The following is a 21,235-nucleotide window of genomic DNA, read 5'->3' as shown; positions in this document are numbered from 1 at the left end:
TTTTTATATTGTGGAATTTACTACAAGTTATTTATTTCTGAGTCAATTGTTTTCTAAAGTGCATAGTATTTTTTTATTTTTTTTCCAAAACACTTTTACTTTTCTTCTTACGTCAAACAAAACTGAAATTATTTACAAAAAAATAAAATAAAATGTAGTAGGATGGCACGGATTATAAATCACGATATCTCGGATTCAGCCAATAAAATTGTGTATATATTTTGGAGTTTTACAAACAAACTCCCAACAAATTTAACAATCTAATTAAAATTAGCTCCACTGGTTAATTACTATTAGATTGCAAATTTAGCTACGCCTGTCGGGGCTTCATATACGTTTTAATATTTAATGGGCAAAAAATGGCCTCGGCACATTTTTGTTTTACCCTTGAAACTGCTTAGCAGACAATTTATACACAGAAATATTTGGTCCGTTGTAGGCTATTAAATATATATATATATATATATATATATATATATATATAATTGTCGGTCAGTAGAGCGTGAAGTAACGATCGACATGACTGAACTCCTGTGACCCCTATCACGCTCACGCTTCGTGCGTACGAGTAGAAGCATGCAAACCACACGTATTGGCGTTTTCTGTGTACTATAATTATATCTCCGGTACTATAGACACATTGCATCATTTTGTTTTATGCTAGTCGTAAAGTTTTTACTGCGCGTGTCTGTAAACATTTACATATTATTGCATCAGCGCCACTATATAGGCCTAAACACAACAAAAAACGTACGTTATTTCGCCGGGATCGTCTGTTCAATTTCAACGACAGAATTATACTAGATTTCACTGATTTAGGAGAAAAAGGTACGTGTGTATTGTAATGTGTATTGTGTATTGTATTTCATTGATAGATGAATGAATAAACGAATACATGGATGAACTGTTATGTGTCTGCCAGTCCATCCATTTCTCTCTCTCTCTCTCTCTCTCTCTCTCTCTCTCTCTCTCTCTCTCTCTCTCTCTCTCTTCCCTCCCTGCTTACCCCTCTTTGCTCTCATTCTCCCTGTGTCTGTCTCTGATTCTATGCCTGCCTCTGTCTCTCTCTCTTTCTCTGTTCTGTCCGACTCTCTCTTTGTGTCTGTCTGTCTGTCTGTCTCTTTCTTTCTGTCTGTCTGTCTGTCTCTCTCTGGTGTGTCTGTCTGCCCCTCCCCCCTCCCCCCTCTGTCTCTGTCTCTCTCTCTCTCTCTCTCTCTCTCTCTCTCTCTCTCTCTCTCTCTCTCTCTCTCTCTCTCTCTCTCTCTCTCTGTATTTGTAGGTTACATATGGTATATGGACCGTTTGTTATCTGTCGGTTAACATGTGGTACATGTGTGGTATATGGACTGTTTTTGTATTTGTAGGTTAACAGTGCATGGTATATGAGCTGTGTTTGGTATTTGTAGGTTTACAATGTGTGGTATATGGGTAGTTCATAAAAATAAACTCGAATGTAAATGCACATTGAGTTTATAAGGCCTGCGCCATTTTCCATTAGCAAATACAGAGCCGTTCCGAGCAATTTTGCTCGGAACGGATATGTGGTCGAAATAGCGAATTGTGGTCGAAATAGCGATTGACACCACCTTTTCCCACCCTAATCGTGTAGTTAGCCCGAGTACTCTGACTGTAAGAGAGCTAGACGGACATTTGGACATAAACACGCTCTCATTACAGTCAGAGACCAACCTATGTCTTTTTTTGGCAATTCCTGACTACCAAACGGTAGGCAACGAGTCCCGCTCTAATACCACAACAATCCTATGTTTGACGTCAAATACCTTTACATCAATCATTTTCGAGTTAAGTGATACAAAAAAATCCACATATTAATCACTAATACACATACTACAGAAAGAAACCCGACAGCACCCACATTCAGCTACGCTTCGTGACACTCCGTCGCAACAATTACAAAGCTCGGCGAGTACTTTCTGCACCCTTGGTTTGGTATTTCTAGGTTAACAACGTGTGGTATATGGACTGTTTGGTATTTCTAGGTTAACAACGTGTGGTATATGGACTGTTTGGTATTTCTAGGTTAACAACGTGTGGTATATGGACTGTTTGGTATTTCAAGGAACATTATGCAAATTTCAGAGATCGCTACACTATTTTAAAACATTAAACAGTAGTTGCTAATTGATGTTTGGTTGATTAGAAATATTGGTAAAAAAAATTAGAAAACAAAATGTTCCCTGTATTTCTAGGTTATAACATATATGGTATATGGGCTGTGTTTGGTATTTTTAGGTTGACACCATGTGTGGTATATGGGCTGTGTTTGGTATTTTTAGGTTAACAATGTGTGGTATATGGGCTGTATTTGCTATTTGTAGGTTATGAACATGTGTGGTATATGGGCTATGTTTGCTATTTGTGGGTTATCAACATGTGTGGTATATGGTCTGTGTTTGCTATTTCTAGGTTATGAACATGTGTGGTATATGGGCTGTGTTTGGTATTTGTAGGTTAACGTGTAGTATATCGACTGTTTGGTATTTGTAGGTTATCAACATGTGCGGTATATGGGCTGTGTTGTGTGGTATATGGGCTGTGTTTGCTATTTGTAGGTTATCAACATGTGTGGTATATGGGCTGTGTTTTGTAATTTCTAGATTATCAACATGTGTGGTATATGAGCTGTGTTTGTTATTTCTAGGTTATCAACATGTGTTGTATATGGGCTGTGTTTGTTATTTGTAGGTTATCAACATGTGTGGTATATGGGCTGTGTTTGTTATTTCTAGGTTATCAACATGTGTGGTATATGGGCTGTGTTTGCTATTTGTAGGTTATCAACATGTGTGGTATATGGGCTGTGTTTGGCAGTGATGACGATGTGTCAGTACAGTGTAGTGCCGTGCACACCATCACACACCGCGGCCCCGATGCGTTCCGGATCGAGAACATCAACCACTTCCGCAACTGCTGCCTCGGCTTCCACCGCTTGGCCATCGTTGACGACATCCGCGGCATGCAGCCCATGAGGCTGTACACACACCCTCACATCTGGCTCATCTACAATGGAGAAATCTATAACCACAAACTGGTAAGTGTGGAACAACAAATCTTCTTACACAACTGTTTGAGAGACCACTGTATGATATTTATTCTATAACATGGCTGTATCCAATAGATGGTTGAGAAACATTTAAAGACATGTCATTGGCTGCTTCATATAGTGATGATCTACATATCAAAATTAAACCGTCTGCTGAAATTAACACTACAGATGTCATGTTTTACATATGATATATAAGCAAACTGCAAATGCAGGTGTCGTAAATACATTTTGGCTGGAAAAGATATGTAAATTTAAATTAAACCTGGTTTTTGAAGATATAATATTATAAGATATGGAATACTGCACTTGTGTCCATTAAATACTGGTTTTGTTTGTTAGATATGTTTAGAAACAACTCATAAGATAGCCTGGGGCTAAAAGTGAAACATTTGCAGGCATCAAATAGACAATAATACCTCAAATCTAAAGCTTCATATGTTCATGTCCATTGTAAACTGAAATGTTTTTCCTTGGAACCAGTTGGATGTCTCGTATTTTTAGAAAGAAATACCTGGCTACAATCTAAACGACTCTTGAACAGTTAACTTGGTCTGTTCCACCTACCTAATGATTTCACTTTCTAATGACATCGTTAGCTTAGTGGGTGTTGTTATCTCATTGATACCTGGAAAACAAAGTAATTAACCAGTCATTTTACAGAACACACTCACTATCGTTAGGGTTTTATCACCTTTGTTTCGAGACTGATAACTGACATCATTCCCAACCATTCTCCATTTTTTTATTCCCACTTTTGGAGTGCAAAAAATTCCAGTCTTTATGTACGTAAATATTACCCATTTTCTGTTGTTGATTTTTTATGGATTTGAAAAAAAATCTAACTTAGCTTAATAAGATGTTTTTGATATGACACTGAAAATTCCCGTCAAACATATGTTCATTCTGACACTGTTTTTATAGGAAACCCGCTGTCGCCACATAGGCTACTCTTTTACGACAGGCAGCAAGGGATCTTTTATTTGTGCTTCCCACAGGCAGGATAGCACAAACCATGGCCTTTGTTGAACCAATTATGGATCACTGGTCGGTGCATGTGGTTTACACCTACCCATTGAGCCTTGCGGAGCACTCACTCAGGGTTTGGAGTTGGTATCTGGATTAAAAATCCCATGCCTCGACTGGGATCCGACCCAGTACCTACCAGCCTGTAGACCGATGGCCTAACCACGACGCCACCGAGGCCGGTCCTCAAAGTCAAAACCATGGACTTGCGATCAAATCTTAGAACTAAACCCCTGATGAGTTTACAATGAACAGTGTTGTGTGTTCCACAGCTCACCGAGGAGTTTGATCTGAACATCAGCACAGAGTGCGACGGTGAACCAATAATCCACCTGTATGCCAAGTTTGGCGCAGAATTCACTGCCAGTCATCTTGATGGGGTCTTCAGCTTCTGTCTTCTCGACACGGCAAACAGAAAGGTCATCCTGGGTCGTGACTTGGCCGGCATTCGACCAATGTACAGACTCATTACAGAGAAGGGATTCCTCGCCGTGTGTTCTGAAGCAAAAGGTAATGTTTTGAATCGGTGCATGGAGGGAGGGATGAGTGGATGGATGGAGGGTGTGTGTGTGTTTGTGGGTGGGTAGGTGGATAGGTGATGGGTGTGTGTGTTTGTGGGTGGGTGGGTAGGTGGATGGATGGATAGTGTGTTTGTGGGTAAGTAGGTAGAGGGTGTGTGTGTTGTGGGTGGATGGATGGAGGTGTGTGTTAGTGGGTGGGTAGGTGGATGGATGGAGGGTGCGTATGTTTGTGGGTGGGTGGGTGAATGGATGGAGGGTGTGTGCTTGTAGGTGGGTAGGTGGATGGATGGATGGAGGGTGTGTGTGTTTGTTGGTGGGTAGGTAGGTGGATGGATGGATGGAGGGTGTGTTTATGGGAGGGTAGGTGGATGGATGAAGGGTGTGTGTTTATGGGAGGGTAGGTGGATGGATGGAGGGTGCATGTGTTTGTGGGTGGATGGATGGAGGGTGTGTGTTTGTGGGTGGGTAGGTGGATGGATGAAGGGTGTGTGTTTATGGGAGGGTAGGTGGATGGATGGAGGGTGCATGTGTTTGTGGGTGGATGGATGGAGGGTGTGTGTTTGTGGGTGGGTAGGTGGATGAATGGAGTGTGTTTGTGGGTGGGTGGATGAATGGATGGAAGGTGTGTATGTTTGTGGGAGGATGGGTGGAGGGTATGTGTGTTTGTGGGTGGGTAGGTGGATGGATGGATGAATGGAGGGTGTGTTTATGGGTGGGTGGGTGGATGGAGGGTATGTGTTTGTGGGTGGGTGAATGGATGGAGGGTGTGTATGTTTGTAGGTGGGTGGGTAGATGGATGAATGGGTGGATGGATGGAGGGTGTGTATGTTTGTAGGTGGGTGGGTAGATGGATGAATGGGTGGATGGATGGAGGGTGTGTATGTTTGTAGGTGGGTGGGTAGATGGATGAATTGGTGAATGGATGGAGGGTGTGTATGTGTGTAGGTGGGTGGGTAGATGGATGAATTGGTGAATGGATGGAGGGTGTGTATGTGTGTAGGTGGGTGGGTAGATGGATGAATTGGTGAATGGATGGAGGGTGTGTATGTTTGTAGATGGATGAATGGGTGGATGGATGGACAGACAGACGGATGGATGGGTGGGTTTATGGGTGAATGATGGATTTAGATGGATGGAATTGGTTGCTGAGTGAGTGGGTGGGTGGAAGGATGGATGTATAGATGAACAAACAAAAGGATGGATGACTGGATGTTTAATCAAATGAAACCTCTCTATACTCAAAACAACCAGGATGTAGAAATAGTGGGGTTGATTTCCCAAGTGATTGATGTGTAGTGTAGTGTAGAGTCTTTTAACTGACCAGATTGTACAAATCACCATATCTCTAGTTTATTTAGCTATAGATGCAGTTACGTCTTTTATTACTTTTTTTTTTTTGTCACAGATATATAAACATTTATTTTTAAAGTAAAAAAGAAATGACCTCACCTCACCCCCTCAAAACAGAACAAATACCTGTTGACTAAACTACTGTGATGAATGACAAGTCCAGACTTGTATAAGAATGGCCCCACTCTTCGTCTTTAAACAAATATTTGTATCACAACTGGCCACCATTCAATAGATGACTGATTTACTTGTTTATTTTTCCAGGTTTATTTGGTCTTAGTCATTGCTTCACGGACAAAGATGCAGATATCCAGCCGTTTCCCCCCGGACATGTGGAGGTATATGACCTTGACCATTTGGGTCATGCCCAGTTTAAAGAAAGAGCGAGATATCACAAGATGGGGACGGAGCCAGTTTACAAAACTATATGTCCTCCATTAAGTAAGTCAAAGTGTAGAAAGTAAGAAAGTATTTTGGGTAAGAAAATTAATGTTTTTTATATAGTTTTCTGGAGTTAACATGCTTTAAAAATAACATGTTTATTTCATTCATTTCAACTTATTTTCGTGCTTATATCCAATTAAGATTCAAGCACAGTGTCCTGGGTATACACCGTAGCTGTCTGGGGTCTAATTCACAAAGGTCTCTTAGGCTCTGCTAGACAACAAAGCATCCTCTTTGCAAGTCTTTTAGCATGACACTGCGAGATCACAAAGTTGCAAGAGTTTAGTGAATTAGGCCCCTGCATGGGCTGTCTGTCCAGGACAGTGTGTTAGTTGTTAGTAAGAGAGAAGTCTGAGTAGTGGTCTTACACCTACCCATGATTCATTAAAACTCGCTCTGGGTGGGAGCTGGTACTGGGCTGCGAACCCTATACCTACCAGCCTTACGTCCAATGGCTTAACCATGGCACCACCGAGGCTGCTTACATGTGTAACATTCAGAGTGTATTTCAAAGTGGTATGCCCGAAACCTTAGTGGTATAGGGGCATGTTAAAAAGGTACTCTCTCTCTCTCAAAGTGGAGGGCCAAAGTCAGTGCAATGACCTAGGGTATGGAAATTTAAGGGTTTGAACCTATTAGTGAGGGGGGAGGGTTCAGGGGCATTTCCAACTTGCTGAGCACAATAACTCAGATAAAGTGGGAGGATCGTGGCTCCTGCCTCACCCCCTCCCGTTTCCATGGCCCCTGAAGTTAGCATGAAGTAATGATTGTGTTCACTTTTTCAGCCGACAACATTAAGAAGAACATTGTGACGTGCTTAGAAGCAGCTGTAGAGAAGCGGATGATGGCCGACAGACGGATTGGATGTTTACTCTCAGGTCAGTCATAATCAACACGTCTTAATCCACCTTTAAAGACAGGCTTTGTACTCATATATCAGTATAGGTCAGGGCTAAAAATTTGTGCGAATCTCCGAATCCGATTCGCGCCAGGATTCGTGCAAGCATAAAACATCCGAATCTATTTGGATTCGTGTGAAATATTTCCAAAAATTTATTCAGTTGAATAATCAGTGAATAAAACATTACCGAATTTAAAAAATGAAATAAAATAAAAATATAGTCTGGCCATCAAGCTTCAGTTTAAACTGGCTTCAAAGGCGTAGCATACATTCGAATCCGTGCATGTTCGAAACAGTGGTTTATCGAGACTAGTCTGGCCTGGAGCCAAGTGGTTGTTGGCCCATTTCTATGAACCATATTGCAAACGTAGAGAACCAAAAGGAACATGTTTGTTCAATTTTTACATAATAACAATAGACAGTAATTAAATGTTCCCAAATTTACTAATACACCAAACATTTCTATGTTAGTTCGCTGATATTATGTTCCTAAGCTTGAATTACCTTCTCTTTTTAATCATTACATGTTTTTGTCGGTTGTAGAAATATGCTTCAGAAATATCCATACAAACATTGAACCAATGTGCAAAATATATCGGCAAAAGTATCCAATGCGCTGTTTACAATAAACAATCTTTGAAAAGTAATGGGCTGCGTTCAGCCAGACCAAGCGGGAAAACGTCCGCTAGACTGGTTTGTGCAGTTCACGGTAAACCAAATGGCCACATTGGAAACCAATCAAATAGTTTGCAAACGTTAGGGAAACATTTGCTGGCTGAACTTGGGGCTGGCAAGACACCTAAAAACACTAACTGTAAAAAAAAAATGGAACCAACTTTAAAATTGGATAAACTGTTACTGACAAAGTAAGATTTTTTTCATTTTTTTTTTTCATTCATATATAGTGAGTAGCATATGACACAGAATTCTATATACTAACACAGTTGATAAAGTTCTTCTCTGAAAATGTTTAGAATCAGAGGATTCCCGTGGACTGCTTCCAGAGGAATCCACATGGATTTTTAGCCCTGTAGGATGTGATAAAAGATTTTCCCCATTCAGATTGAGATTTGTGTGTTTGTTGACAGGTGGTCTCGACTCCAGTCTAATCACCGCGATTGTTGTGAAGAAGGCGAAAGAGATGAAATTAACGTATCCCATCCAGACGTTTGCTATTGGCATGGAGGGAAGTCCTGATTTAACTGCAGCTAAGAAGGTAATGTAAACCTTATTACTTATAATGGTAGACATAATGAGAGATAACTAAAGTTAATTTTCACATATACATATGTCCTATGGGTAATATAGCTGTGGCGACCCTTAAGTCAGGTTTTGTTGTTGTTGTTTAATATGCAGGGAAAATAGCATTACCTTTATTACAGGTTTTAGCATTATTTATTTTTTTAATTTAGGTCATAGAGATTTGAGGGTTTTTTAAAGCAAACTTGCTCTTGTAATGCACTTTTAGTATTCTTGAATCATTTATAAATGGAGATACAAATGGCTTTCATTTTGACATCATTTGGTACTAAATATAAAATATATTTTTTTATATACCATTCAGAACTAGATTCACAAAGAATGGTTTGAAAGTGTGATCATGTTTATTAATTGGCAGGTTGCCAAGTATTTAGGAACTGAGCATCACGAAGTAGTGTTCACACCAGAAGAGGGAATCGTAGCCATCAAGAAGGTTATCTATCACCTGGAGAGCTATGATATTACCACCATTAGATCATCTGTCGGTATGTGTGATATTACCACCATTAGAGCATCTGTCGGTATGTGTGATATTACCACCATTAGAGCTTCTGTCGGTATGTGTGATATTACCACTATTAGAGCATCTGTCGGTATGTGTGATATTACCACCATTAGAGCATCTGTCGGTATGTGTGATATTACCACCATTAGAGCATGTCGGTATCTGTGATATTACCACCATTAGAGCATCTGTCGGTATGTGTGATATTACCACCATTAGAGCATCTGTCGGTATGTGTGATATTACCACCATTAGAGCATCTGTCGTATGTGTGGTATTACCACCATTAGAGCATCTGTCGGTATGTGTGATATTACCACCATTAGAGCATCTGTCGGTATGTGTGATATAAGAACCATTAGAGCATCTGTCGGTATGTGTGGTATTACCACCATTAGAGCATCTGTCGGTATGTGTGATATTACCACCATTAGAGAATCTGTCGGTATGTGTGGTATTACCACCATTAGAGCATCTGTCGGTATCTGTGATATTACCACCATTAGAGCATCTGTCGGTATGTGTGATATTACCACCATTAGAGCATCTGTCGGTATGTGTGATATTACCACCATTAAGAAAGAAAGAAGTGTTTTATTTAATGACGCACTCAACACATTTTATTTACGGTTATATGGTTAAGGACCACACAGATTTTTTTAGAGGAAACCCGCTGTCGCCACATAGGCTACTCTTTTACGACAGGCAGCAAGGGATTTTTTATTTGCGCTTCCCACAGGCAGGATAGCACAAACCATGGCCTTTGTTGCACCAGTTATGGATCACTGGTCAGTGCAAGTGGTTTACACCTACCCATTGAGCCTTGCGGAGCACTCACTCAGGGTTTGGAGTCGATATCTGGATTAAAAATCCCATGCCTCGACTGGGATCCGAACCCAGTACCTACCAGCCTGTAGACCGATGTCCTGCCACGACGCCACCGAGGCCGGTCTACCACCATTAGAGCATCTGTCGGTATGTGCGATATTACCACCATTAGAGCATCTGTCGGTATGTGTGATATTACCACCATTAGAGAATCTGTCGGTATGTGTGGTATTACCACCATTAGAGCATCTGTCGGTATCTGTGATATTACCACCATTAGAGCATGTCGGTATGTGTGATATTACCACCATTAGAGCATCTGTTGGTATGTGTGATATAACAACCATTAGAGCATCTGTCGTATGTGTGGTATTACCACCATTAGAGCATCTGTCGGTATGTGTGATTTTACCACCATTAGAGCATCTGTCGGTATGTGTGATATTACCACCATTAGAGCATGTCGGTATGTGTGATATTACCACCATTAGAGCATCTGTCGGTATGTGTGATATAACAACCATTAGAGCATCTGTCGTATGTGTGGTATTACCACCATTAGAGCATATGTCGGTATGTGTGATATTACCAGCATTAGAGGTTCTGTCAATATGTGTGATTACCACCATTAGAGCATCTGTCGGTATGTGTGATATTATCTCTGTTAGAGCATCTGTCGTTATGTGTGATATTACCACCATTAGAGCATCTGTCGGTATGTGTGATATTACCAGCATTAGAGAATCTGTCGGTATGTGTGATATTACCAGTATTAGAGGATCTGTCGGTATGTGATATTACCAGCATTAGAGCATCTGTCGGTATGTGTGATATTAGCACCATAGAGCATCTGTAGGTATGTGTGATATTATCTCTGTTAGAGCATGTGTCAGTATGGCTGATTTTACCACCATTAGAGCATCTGTTGGTATGTGTGATATGAATGTTATACTTACAGGCATGTATCTGAATGTTTGTGATTGCAGGCATGTATTTGCTGAGTGAATGTTTGTGATTGCAGGCATGTATTTGCTGAGTGAATATCTGAATGTTTGTGATTGCAGGCATGTATTTGCTGAGTGAATATCCGATTGTTTGTGATTACAGACATGTATTTACTGAGTATCTAAATGTTTGTGAATACAGACATGTATTTGCTGAATGAGTATGTAAATGTTTGTGATTGCAGGCATGTATTTGCTGAGTGAGTACATCAGCCGGAAAACGGACACCGTGGTGATCATGTCGGGGGAGGGGTCGGACGAGATCGCACAAGGCTACATCTACTTCCACAACGCGCCGTCGCCGTCTGCGGCCGATGCCGAGAGTCGCAGACTTCTGGAGGATTTGTACATGTACGATGTGTTGAGGGGAGACAGGACTACAGCAGCGTGGGGGTAAGGACGGCAGTGTTTGACTAACAGTAGACTCAAGTCACATCATGACAAAGTAAGTGGGGGTAAGGACGGCAGTGTTTAACTGACAGTAGACTCAAGTCACATCATAACAAAGTAAGTGGGGTAAAGACGGCAGTGTTTGACTGACAGTAGACTCAAGTCACATCATAACAAAGTTAGTGGTGGTAAAGACAGCAGTGTTTGACAGTAGACTCAAGTCACATCATAACAAAGTAAGTGGTGGTAAAGACGGCAGTGTTTAACTGACAGTAGACTCAAGTCACATCATAACAAAGTAAGTGGTGGTAAGGACGGCAGTGTTTCATGGACAATAGACTCAAGTCACATCATAACAAAGTAAGTGGTGGTAAGGACGGCAGTGTTTCACGGACAATAAACTCAAGTCACATTATAACAAAGTAAGTGGGGGTAAGGATGGCAGTGTTTAACTGACAGTAGACTCAAGTCACATCATAACAAAGTAAGTGGGTGGTAAGGACGGCATTGTTTGACTGACAGTAAACTCAAGTCACATTATAACAAAGTAATCCCTGCACTACTATCATTGTAAATACTTACTATTGTAAATACATTTTTTCTGTGATTGGAAGTCGTTTTCATGGAGATGACATGTGAACAAAAATGGCATGGGGATAAGGAGATCAAGAATTATAAGCAGACAAAAAATAGTGTTTGCAATATGGCAAAATTTATTCTATGTTGTCAGTCTCTAACTTTTCTTTTGTAAAAAAAAAAAGTTTTATTCTCGTATCCAAATTTTAGTTACAGACTAACAATTGTAATGTTGTTCTTATTTTTATTTGCTAGCCTAGAGATACGAGTACCGTTCCTGGATCATCACTTCACCAGTTACTACCTCTCCATCGATGAAGAGCTACGAGTGCCCAAAAAGGGAATAGAGAAGTACCTGCTTCGTTCAGCGTTTGATTTCGGTGATTTTCTACCCAAGGACATACTGTGGAGACCCAAAGAGGCATTCAGTGATGGAGTGTCTCCCACCACAAGATCCTGGCACGATATCATTCAAGAACATGTTGAGCAACAGGTATTTAGCCGTTAGTTCTGATGTCCACAAAGATCTCATTAATTGACGGCGGCCCCCTCAATGGGGATATTCGGCTATTTCTTGCTCCAGCCAGTGCGCCACGATTGGTAGATTAAATGCCATAGTATGTGCTATCCTGTCTATGGTATGGTGCATATAAAAGATCCCTTGCTACTAATGGAAAAATGTAGCATACAACCTTTCTTAGACTCTGTGTCAAAATATCATTCAAGAACATGTTGAGCAGCAGGTACTCAGCACAATCATTGGCTATTGGATGTTAAACATTTGGTCTTTTTTTATTTGAAGTCTTAGGGAAAATCTCCGACAGTTTTCGGTTAGCAGCAAGGGATCTTTTATATGCATTTTCCCACATTACATGGCCTTTGATATCTCAGTCGAGGTATTCTAGTTGGAATGGGAAAAATTCCAATCAGAGAACGTGTCGACTGGGGTGGGAACTTTTGCAGGTTGATAACTTTGTGGTATGCATTTGAAAACTCGTCCCTGATTGGTTATTATTGGCAGGTAATTAGGCTTCAGTATTAACCTGTTTAGGTCACATGACATTTGTAGCAAATGGCAATAGAAAATTATAATTTAATTTTCATCTGCTATTTTCTTTTCTTAATATATTACTGTGTACCAAATGGTTACCGTGATAATGGGGTGGGGTGAGGGCACCGTTAACAGACATTCCTTTCTGTACAAGGACTACACCACCAACCTGTTCAGGTCACATGATATTTGTAGGAAATGGTAATAGTCGAATAGAATTTCATTTTCACCTGCTATTTTCTTTTCTTAATACATCACTGGGTTACTTATTAAACAAGATGATGGTTGGGGGGGGGGGGGGGGGGTCATCTTTAACGGACACTCTTTTCGTTATAAGGACCACACGACCATTCACCATGTCGTTATTTTGTGTAGCAGCTTAATATAGTCCAGTTTAGGAAGTAGGTCTTCTTTGAAATATAACTATAAAATACAGAAATAGTTTCAATTTTATTTGATGATTACAAGTAGGTTGATCTCTAGTATTTAAATAACTTGGTGGTTTGAAATCAAATTTTTATTGGTGAATGATAATTGTATATGTGATGTGGAATGCTGCACTTTATATAACAGCTAAATATGGAGATGAGTCTGGCTAAAGGGCAGATAACTCCAAAACATTTGTGGTCAACCGATATTAATTTTTGTTTACATCTTGCAGTTTGCCAAGCAACTAAACAGTCACTCAGTTCTCTTATGTGGTGGTATTTTCCCATCAATTTATTCAACAAAATTGTCGTGTTCGGTGGATAGAGGAATATTTACTTTACACTCAGTTGAGAAACAATCTTCATTTCAGATTAACAGTCAGGATCTCGAAGAAGCCTCTAGTCTGTTTCCACATAACACACCAAGGTCGAAAGAAGCATATTATTACAGAACGGTTTTCGAGAAACACTTTCCTGGAAAATCATTCTGGATTCCCTACTACTGGATGCCAAAGTGGTCGAAATCAGATGATCCGTCTGCTAGGACACTGAAGCACTATAAATAAACTTACTTGTCTTAATTTAAATTAATTTACATTTTCATCCTGCTAATAGGGCAATAGGATCATTATACTCCATTATGTGTTAATCTTATAGTTGTTGGAAGGGTCGTTTAAACATATATTTCTGTCCTAAAGACTATGAATTATAAACGGCAGTTTGTTGCTTATGATTTTAAGGATTTTTTATTTTTAAATTATTTTATTACTGTGTGATGGGTGTACTGATTAAAACTAATTAGAGATGTGTCTCGTCAAAAATGTGCCATAAGCTGATCATTCATTCAACTTTTTAAAATGTTCGATTCCTAATTCTACTTTTCACAAGTAAAATTAAATGAAAATTGGTTTTACACCTTTTGGTGTCAGTGCACATTCTAAGTGTGTGAAGCTATTAAGTAGAAAAGAAACAATGAATCAAAATGTCAAAATTGTAATATCATTCAGTGTAAACAGTGCTGGGGTAGGGGAGAATCTTAATAGTGTATCCATTACAACGACGGCCTGTTCTTTGTGTTTGGAGATACAATTCAAACTCAAACTGTGATGTCACGTATTAACCTGTTGCTCACCATTCTTGGATTTTGCAATATAATTTCTTTTCAACTTAACCTGACCTCAGACAAATAGCATTTTCCCCCCTATATTAGTAGATAGGACTTGTTGGAAGATTTTAAGACTTTTTGGAATGTTCAATCCAGGATCCTAAATGGTATGCGGTTAAAACGGCCCCATGATGAAACGGCCCTGAACATGCAAGTCAAAACGGCCAAAGAAAAAAGTCAAAACGGCCAAAGAAAAAAGTTAAAAGGGCCAAAGAAAATGGTCAAAACGGCCAAAGAAAAAAGTCAAAACGGCCAAAAGAAATGGTCAAAATGGCCAATAGGTACTATCACGTTAAATTAATTCCCATTAGTAATAATTAGTAATCAATATAGCCTATATCACAGGCAGTTCAAAAATATGTATAAAAACAACCAAAACAACGGAATCACTGGTAACAATTTATTAGCCTACACAACGCAATTTACTATTGTAATTAAGACCACCAATTAACATTTTATTTAACAACACTGGACGAGTTCCATGTGGCGCTACTCGTCGGGGTGTCGTGCATGCCCGTCCTGTAATTCATTATTTTAATAATTCAATCACAGAAAGGGGGGTGGGGGTGGGGTGGGGGGTAGTGGACCATCTAGGCTTTCTGGGTGAGTGCGTATCGTCTGAACGAGTTCCTAGTGGCGCTGCTCACCCGGGGGCCACAACGGGCCTGTCCCCCAATTTACTAATATAATTAAGACCACCAATTGACCTTGTATTTGAAAAGACTGATAGACCGATCTTTGATACCGTCGGCAGGTAACAGCAATTAGCCTTTTAACTTCTACAGTGAGTGTATCGAGTTTGTATCAAATCTGCTTTAGAAACATTTCATGATACCATTCGTGTTTTTATTAGGTAATCGGTTAGGTATTCGGAGTGTTTTAAGGCTCGGGCGGTTTTGTTAATTGTCAAATCAACAGGAGTAACTTTTCCTCTGCCCTGGGTAAAAAAATAAAAAAATAAAAAATCGCTGTGAGTTAATCTTGAAAGAGAGCTCTTCCTTAAATATCAATAAAATACTGATTTAATGCAACCATAGTTTGTAATAAATAGTTTTCATCGTAAATGTATTTGTTAGCATTCCCTCTCATTTTTGGGGTTTGGGCTTTGAGGTAGGGTTGGGGTGGGACGCCCTTTGCTTGGTGCAATCTCTTGTATAATGGCTCGGGCTATGTGTTTGAAATGGTTATAATAATAACTATTCATGTTTCTCCAAAACTTACCTGTACTTAAAATCTACATATTAACACAGATGTACTAGTACACTAACCACATATGTAGATTTTAAACTCTGTTTATCAAACATAAATAAGACGCAGATAATATCCGTGTAGTGAGACCGTACTATAAAAACTGTCTTTGCACAGTTATCTTTCTCGACACTTGTGTAGATGAAATACATTTTTAAAGTATTACATCTAAGGCCGTCTTGACTTTTTTCAAGGGCCGTTTTGACTTTTGTTAAGGGCCGTTTTGACTTTTTCACTTTGGCCGTTTTGACTTTTTTTAGGGCCGTTTTGACCAATTATTGTTAAGGCCGTTTAGTACTGGGGCCGTTATGACTACGATCGCTAACCTATTTAGTAGGGATCGTAGTCATAACGGCCCGGTAAACGAGGGAATCCCCGAGGATACCATCGTTTCTATTTTTATCCCAATTTCGTCTGCACTGTGATTGAAGGTGACAATTCAGGCTTTAAACGACTCCGGTTTTGAACTGAGACACATAATGTATATGACAGGCCACAAAAACGAAGCTTCTATTAGAAGTTCTAGCAGAGAATGTTCAACAAATCAAAAGAGAGACATGAGCGCAGCTCTGTCACATTTGACAAAAACACTAAATCGACAACTTACATGTGCGAAAACACACTCCTTCGTGCACAATTACGCGACCTGTCCTTTCCGAGAATATTATCACACAATCACAAACTTCCTCTGAAATCCACACACACAGTAACACTGAAACCACTTTATCCCTTTCAAGTCGGTGTTCACATTCACTTTTTACTAATCAAACTTTAATTAAAATGTATAAAACCTAAATCATTATAATGAATCGGAGATTTGACGGAAAAAAACGAATGTAACTTTCTAAGGGAATTCCCTTATTTGTGTATTGATACAGTTGTAAATCATTATGGAATAGAGTTCGATTGGGGTTTTAATATAGTTTTGTACAATGGCAATATTAATGCATTTGGAATTATAACAACTGAACGTTATATTTTTGACGCCATTCATACAGTGTGTAAAACGGTTTCGGTGTTTATCATCGCATGAACGTCAAAAATATAACATTCAATTCTTAATTAAGCTGTACACTTCATATATATTATTCTTAAACATGCAATCATCACTATTATTGTGCACTGTCCGTACTAGAGGGTTCAGACAGTTGTCAATAGAACAAAACTTCATATCTCCACTTCCCCTGCGCGTGCTGTAACCTCACCGTGGTGCAGGGGTGTAACATTCTCTTTGAGAATGGCCAATACAGCACAAATTGAAGTTTAGAGTAAAATTCGGTGTCCGTAAAATTGTTTGATATTTGTATTTGTATTTTTGCACAGTTCTTTACACTGTTTTTGTTTGAACCTTGAATTTTTATATTGATGTTGATCATCACTTTATTTATTTGCATTACCATAGTTTGACACCCAATAGCCGATGTATTTTTCGTGCTGGGGTGTCGTTAAACATTCATTCATTCATTCATTCATATCTCCACTTAAACCACATCACACACCCCTCATCCTCCCAAACACCTATAGAGAGACTTTTTAATAGGCTAAATAGTTGAATAATTTTAATAATTAAAATCGGACAAAACTACCCATGAAGCTTAATTCATTGAACTTTGTTCAGCAAAATGTTTGCCAACCGATCAATGAAATAACTCCATATCACCTTTGATTACATGAGTACATGCAAAGGTACATATTGTTTGCAATAATCATCACAATCGGTGAATTTGTGTTTGCAGTGACCGTGTATACATGTATGTAAAAGGAGTAGAGTGAGAAATCAGTGCCCTTTATTCAGGCCAGTAGGAACGACTTTGGGAGTGGTAGTGGTGGTTGGGGGGGGGGGGGGGGGGGGGCACTGACGGATCGGGTACAAACTTTGTATCAGATTTTGGTTACAATGGCAAAGTGGATTTTAATAACTCGGTGGTGTAAGGCTACTACCCATATTTTTCTGTCAGTACCCACTAACTCACTGTCCTGGACAGACAGCCCAGATAGTCGAGGGGTGTGTCTCTCTCTCACTAACCACTAACCCTCTGTCCTGCACAGACAGCCCAGATAGTCAAAGGGTGTGCCCAGGGCAGTATGCTCAAACTTTATATATAAGCACGAACATAAGTTTAAAATGAATACTAAATGATTATCTGTTGTACTGGGCTGGAGAATTCAGTCTTCAGGGTTTTAAAATACACAGGATGATCAACTGTGATGATTACATTGTAATAATTATTACCAGTTAATGTTATATCAGTGGGGTTTTTGTTTGTTTTTTTTAAAAGTAATATTCAAACAATTACAAATTTCCAAACTAAATAATTGTGGTGTTGTCATGACTTAATGTTTGTTCGTGTATGATTAATGAAGTTTACAGGTGTGGTGAATGGATGGAAATAACTCACTTTACCATAACATTATTTGCTGTTGTAATTAAGCAAGCAAGAAAGAGAATCAATCATCGTTTTGTTTGGTATAGATAAGTCGTGGAGAAGATAACAGAAAAATCGTGCAAATTGTGATACAAGCACACAATTTTGCATAATGATTCTCAAGGGCTATTTGAAAATCGTGCCGAAAATAGCATTTTTCAAAGAAATGCATGTGTTAGATCTATCTGAATTATCTTGGTGACGATTTGTATGTTTTCTAACAATGCTAGATTATTTTTGTCGAGTTTCAACAGCCTTACAATACTACTGGTAACATAAAATGACAACTGAATTGAAAATATTAACAAAAATCACACTTTAAATAAATAAATAAATAAAACATTTTTAATAACAGTGTCAGTCAAACGAACACATTTAACATATAAATCTGCACGGAATAAAATAATAACAAAATGGTACTAAAGACAAAACTGCTGTTCATATTACTAAAATTATTTAACATGAATTTTTGTATTAATGTAGTTTGCAGTTGATTGTCCTCGTACTGAATGCCTACTGAGTAACATGTAATTACAATAACAAATAGTATTCAAGTAATTTCAATATTAACAAAATTAAACACAGTAGCCGCTTGTTGTTACTTCCAATGTTTCTACGGCTTACACAGGCACTCACAAATTGCCGTGCAGTGCAGAAGAGCCATGAGCGAAAGCATTTGCTGGTACAGTCTTTCTTACACGAGCACTTGGAAAGTTCCTGGCAGCTTGCTGCAATCGGCGGAAGGGTTGTCCAACATTTTTGCCATGTCCCTTTCTGCATCCATCCCTAATCAGCAGGGCTGCAGCTGACCGTGTTGGAGATAGTAGCTTGACCCCAGATGATCCCAACCTGGTAGGCTGCACGCTTTAAGGCATCTCTGGATGGTGGAATTGTATCGTATGATTTCTGCCAAACATGAGGATAACAAACTTCTCCAGCTTCTGTAGATCATCGTCAGACACTTCTCTTGGACAGTGGCTAAGTTTAGTGAAAGTTTCGGAAATCTCGTCACAAACACCCCATGTCAGTCATGCAGATTTTTTCCCCTTTCCACGGAAAACAAACACGATGTGGCATCCAGTGAAAGCATGTAAGTATAGGATTCCACTGGCTTTGACAGGGCCTATCGCAGAAACTACCCCATGAACTGGTATCCATCGAGTACTGCCTCCTTGGCTAAAGGCAATCAACATGTCCTCGAGACCAAGCGTCTGCAGGGATGGAAGTACAGATACCGCTACAACGACAACATCGGTGTCATTGGCTTTGATGATGAGAGATTTGCTTCCGTCAGTCGTTGCATCCCTAGCATGTACAAATATTCGAGTGTCTACTTCCTCATGACAGCATGGAACCACAACAGCTAGGAACTTTATTTTGTTGCTGACGACATCTTCTTTTGTCACAATGATCGTGCTGCCTGGCTGAACTTCACACATTTTGTCAGCAAATCTTGTTGTTCTCATCTCGTAAAAATCCCCTCCAGTTCATCGGGGCTTTGCTGTAACCCGTCTTCTGATCCCCTGTCCTCTTTTCGATCTGGTTTCCATCTTCAGACTTAACTTCTTGTACACCTCAAATATTATGTCCACCTGTTCATATTTGGTGCCATAAGATTCCACATTTGGAAGAATTTCGTTTCTGGCATAGTCATCAAATGTCTTTGGCCTTGGAAAGACATTGATAAGGGCTGAACCATCGATGATGATAGTGCTTCCTTCTGGTTCTTTCTGCGGCACAGTCACCTGTGCTTGAAGAATTTCAACCAGCTGCGACTTCTGGCATGTGTGAAGTTTGCTGTTGTCACTGAGAGAGGTAGGAGCTGACTGGTTCTCATGCTTGAAGAATTCTTGCAAGTCACACTGTCTGTTGTGACAGGAAATGAACAGTCGTGACAGTCATCTTTGAACACATTTCCCTTGGAACTACTGGAAGTCTGCTTTCTATGATGAAAGAGACCATGTTCTTCCTAACTGGATGATAGAATGCACACTTTCCTTCACTTTGCATGCCTTTCATGAATGATTCAAACTGCTCTCTGCCTCTCTGGTGATGTCTACCAACCATTACAGCAAGAGCTGGATCGTAGGTCTGCTGACTCTTCTTGGAAAGGATTTCCCATCTCCTTTAATACTTTAAACAATGCTTCCACCTTCTCACGGAAAGACCTCTGGGTGCTCAATGTCTGCAACACACAGATGCATCTTCCATACCTGACATGCCTTCATATGCAGCGACTAGACGACTCGCTCCACCATCCACCTTCGAAGTGCTTGTGGATCCTTAGTCAACCCAATAGTTCCTCCATCACATTTGATGACTGCTTTGTTTTCTCCATGGGTTTGATATATGACCAATGCAGAAAACTTTAGTGTGGACTTGTGAACAACGACGTTCCCCTTGTGAAACTCTCTTGCTACTTCCGTTTGCTCAAGGGACATCATGTCTCAACAGTGAACTGAGAGCCATCGTGCATAATTGAAATTATTGTTTGCAAAGAAGTAGGGGATCAGTTCTGAGAGTGTTTTATAGTACAGTTCAGTCACCTAAATGAGTGGATAAGCGAGAGGATGGTAAGCTCCATATCCAACACCAAATGCCAGAATAGGAACTATGCATTTTCAAGCCTCCGTTGATCACACCAGTCTTCAAAGGTCAAAGTTGATGTTCCAGACTCCTCATAACAGTAGTTTTGATATGGAGATTATATTATTAATGTATTAGTGTATTATGCAGATGAACCTTGAGGATCCTGAATAGCTTAATATTACACTTTACAAACTGTTTCAGACTCAGATCCAGCTCTGGTGTTTAGGTCCTCAGGAGGCTCTACCAGCTTTCACTACAATTGTAAGAGATGATACTATTCTGGTTCCAGTGTAATTTCAATATGGCAGAAATACTGGGTATACTGGGTCCCGGTTATTTGTTCAGTTCGAACATTAGCCTAAGGTCAGTGTCAGTTAATTTTTAATAAAGATTTTCAAACCAACGGTTATCCTATAACTTACCCATATATATCCAAGTGTTATAGAATAAAAAGAATTC

General features: G+C 39.7%; 1 protein-coding gene across 1 annotated transcript; it reads left to right on the top strand.

Moving 5' to 3' along the window:
• The first annotated feature begins 587 nt into the window (after positions 1-587).
• LOC121381986 (asparagine synthetase [glutamine-hydrolyzing]-like) lies at positions 588-14,061 on the top strand. Its single transcript, XM_041511439.1, has 10 exons — positions 588-828; positions 2,795-3,052; positions 4,363-4,600; positions 6,226-6,402; positions 7,191-7,283; positions 8,395-8,522; positions 8,925-9,051; positions 11,089-11,296; positions 12,125-12,362; positions 13,720-14,061. Exons 2-10 carry the CDS (start codon positions 2,804-2,806, stop codon positions 13,912-13,914), a joined length of 1,653 nt encoding a protein of 550 aa, XP_041367373.1. The 5' UTR covers positions 588-828; positions 2,795-2,803; the 3' UTR covers positions 13,915-14,061.
• Positions 14,062-21,235: the final 7,174 nt, after the last annotated feature.

The sequence above is a fragment of the Gigantopelta aegis genome, chromosome 9, assembly GCF_016097555.1.
Source record: "Gigantopelta aegis isolate Gae_Host chromosome 9, Gae_host_genome, whole genome shotgun sequence".
NCBI classification, from domain to species: Eukaryota; Metazoa; Mollusca; class Gastropoda; order Neomphalida; family Peltospiridae; genus Gigantopelta; species Gigantopelta aegis.
Note: the sequence above shows the minus strand (reverse complement) of the source record. Positions and strands in the feature narration are given on the sequence as shown.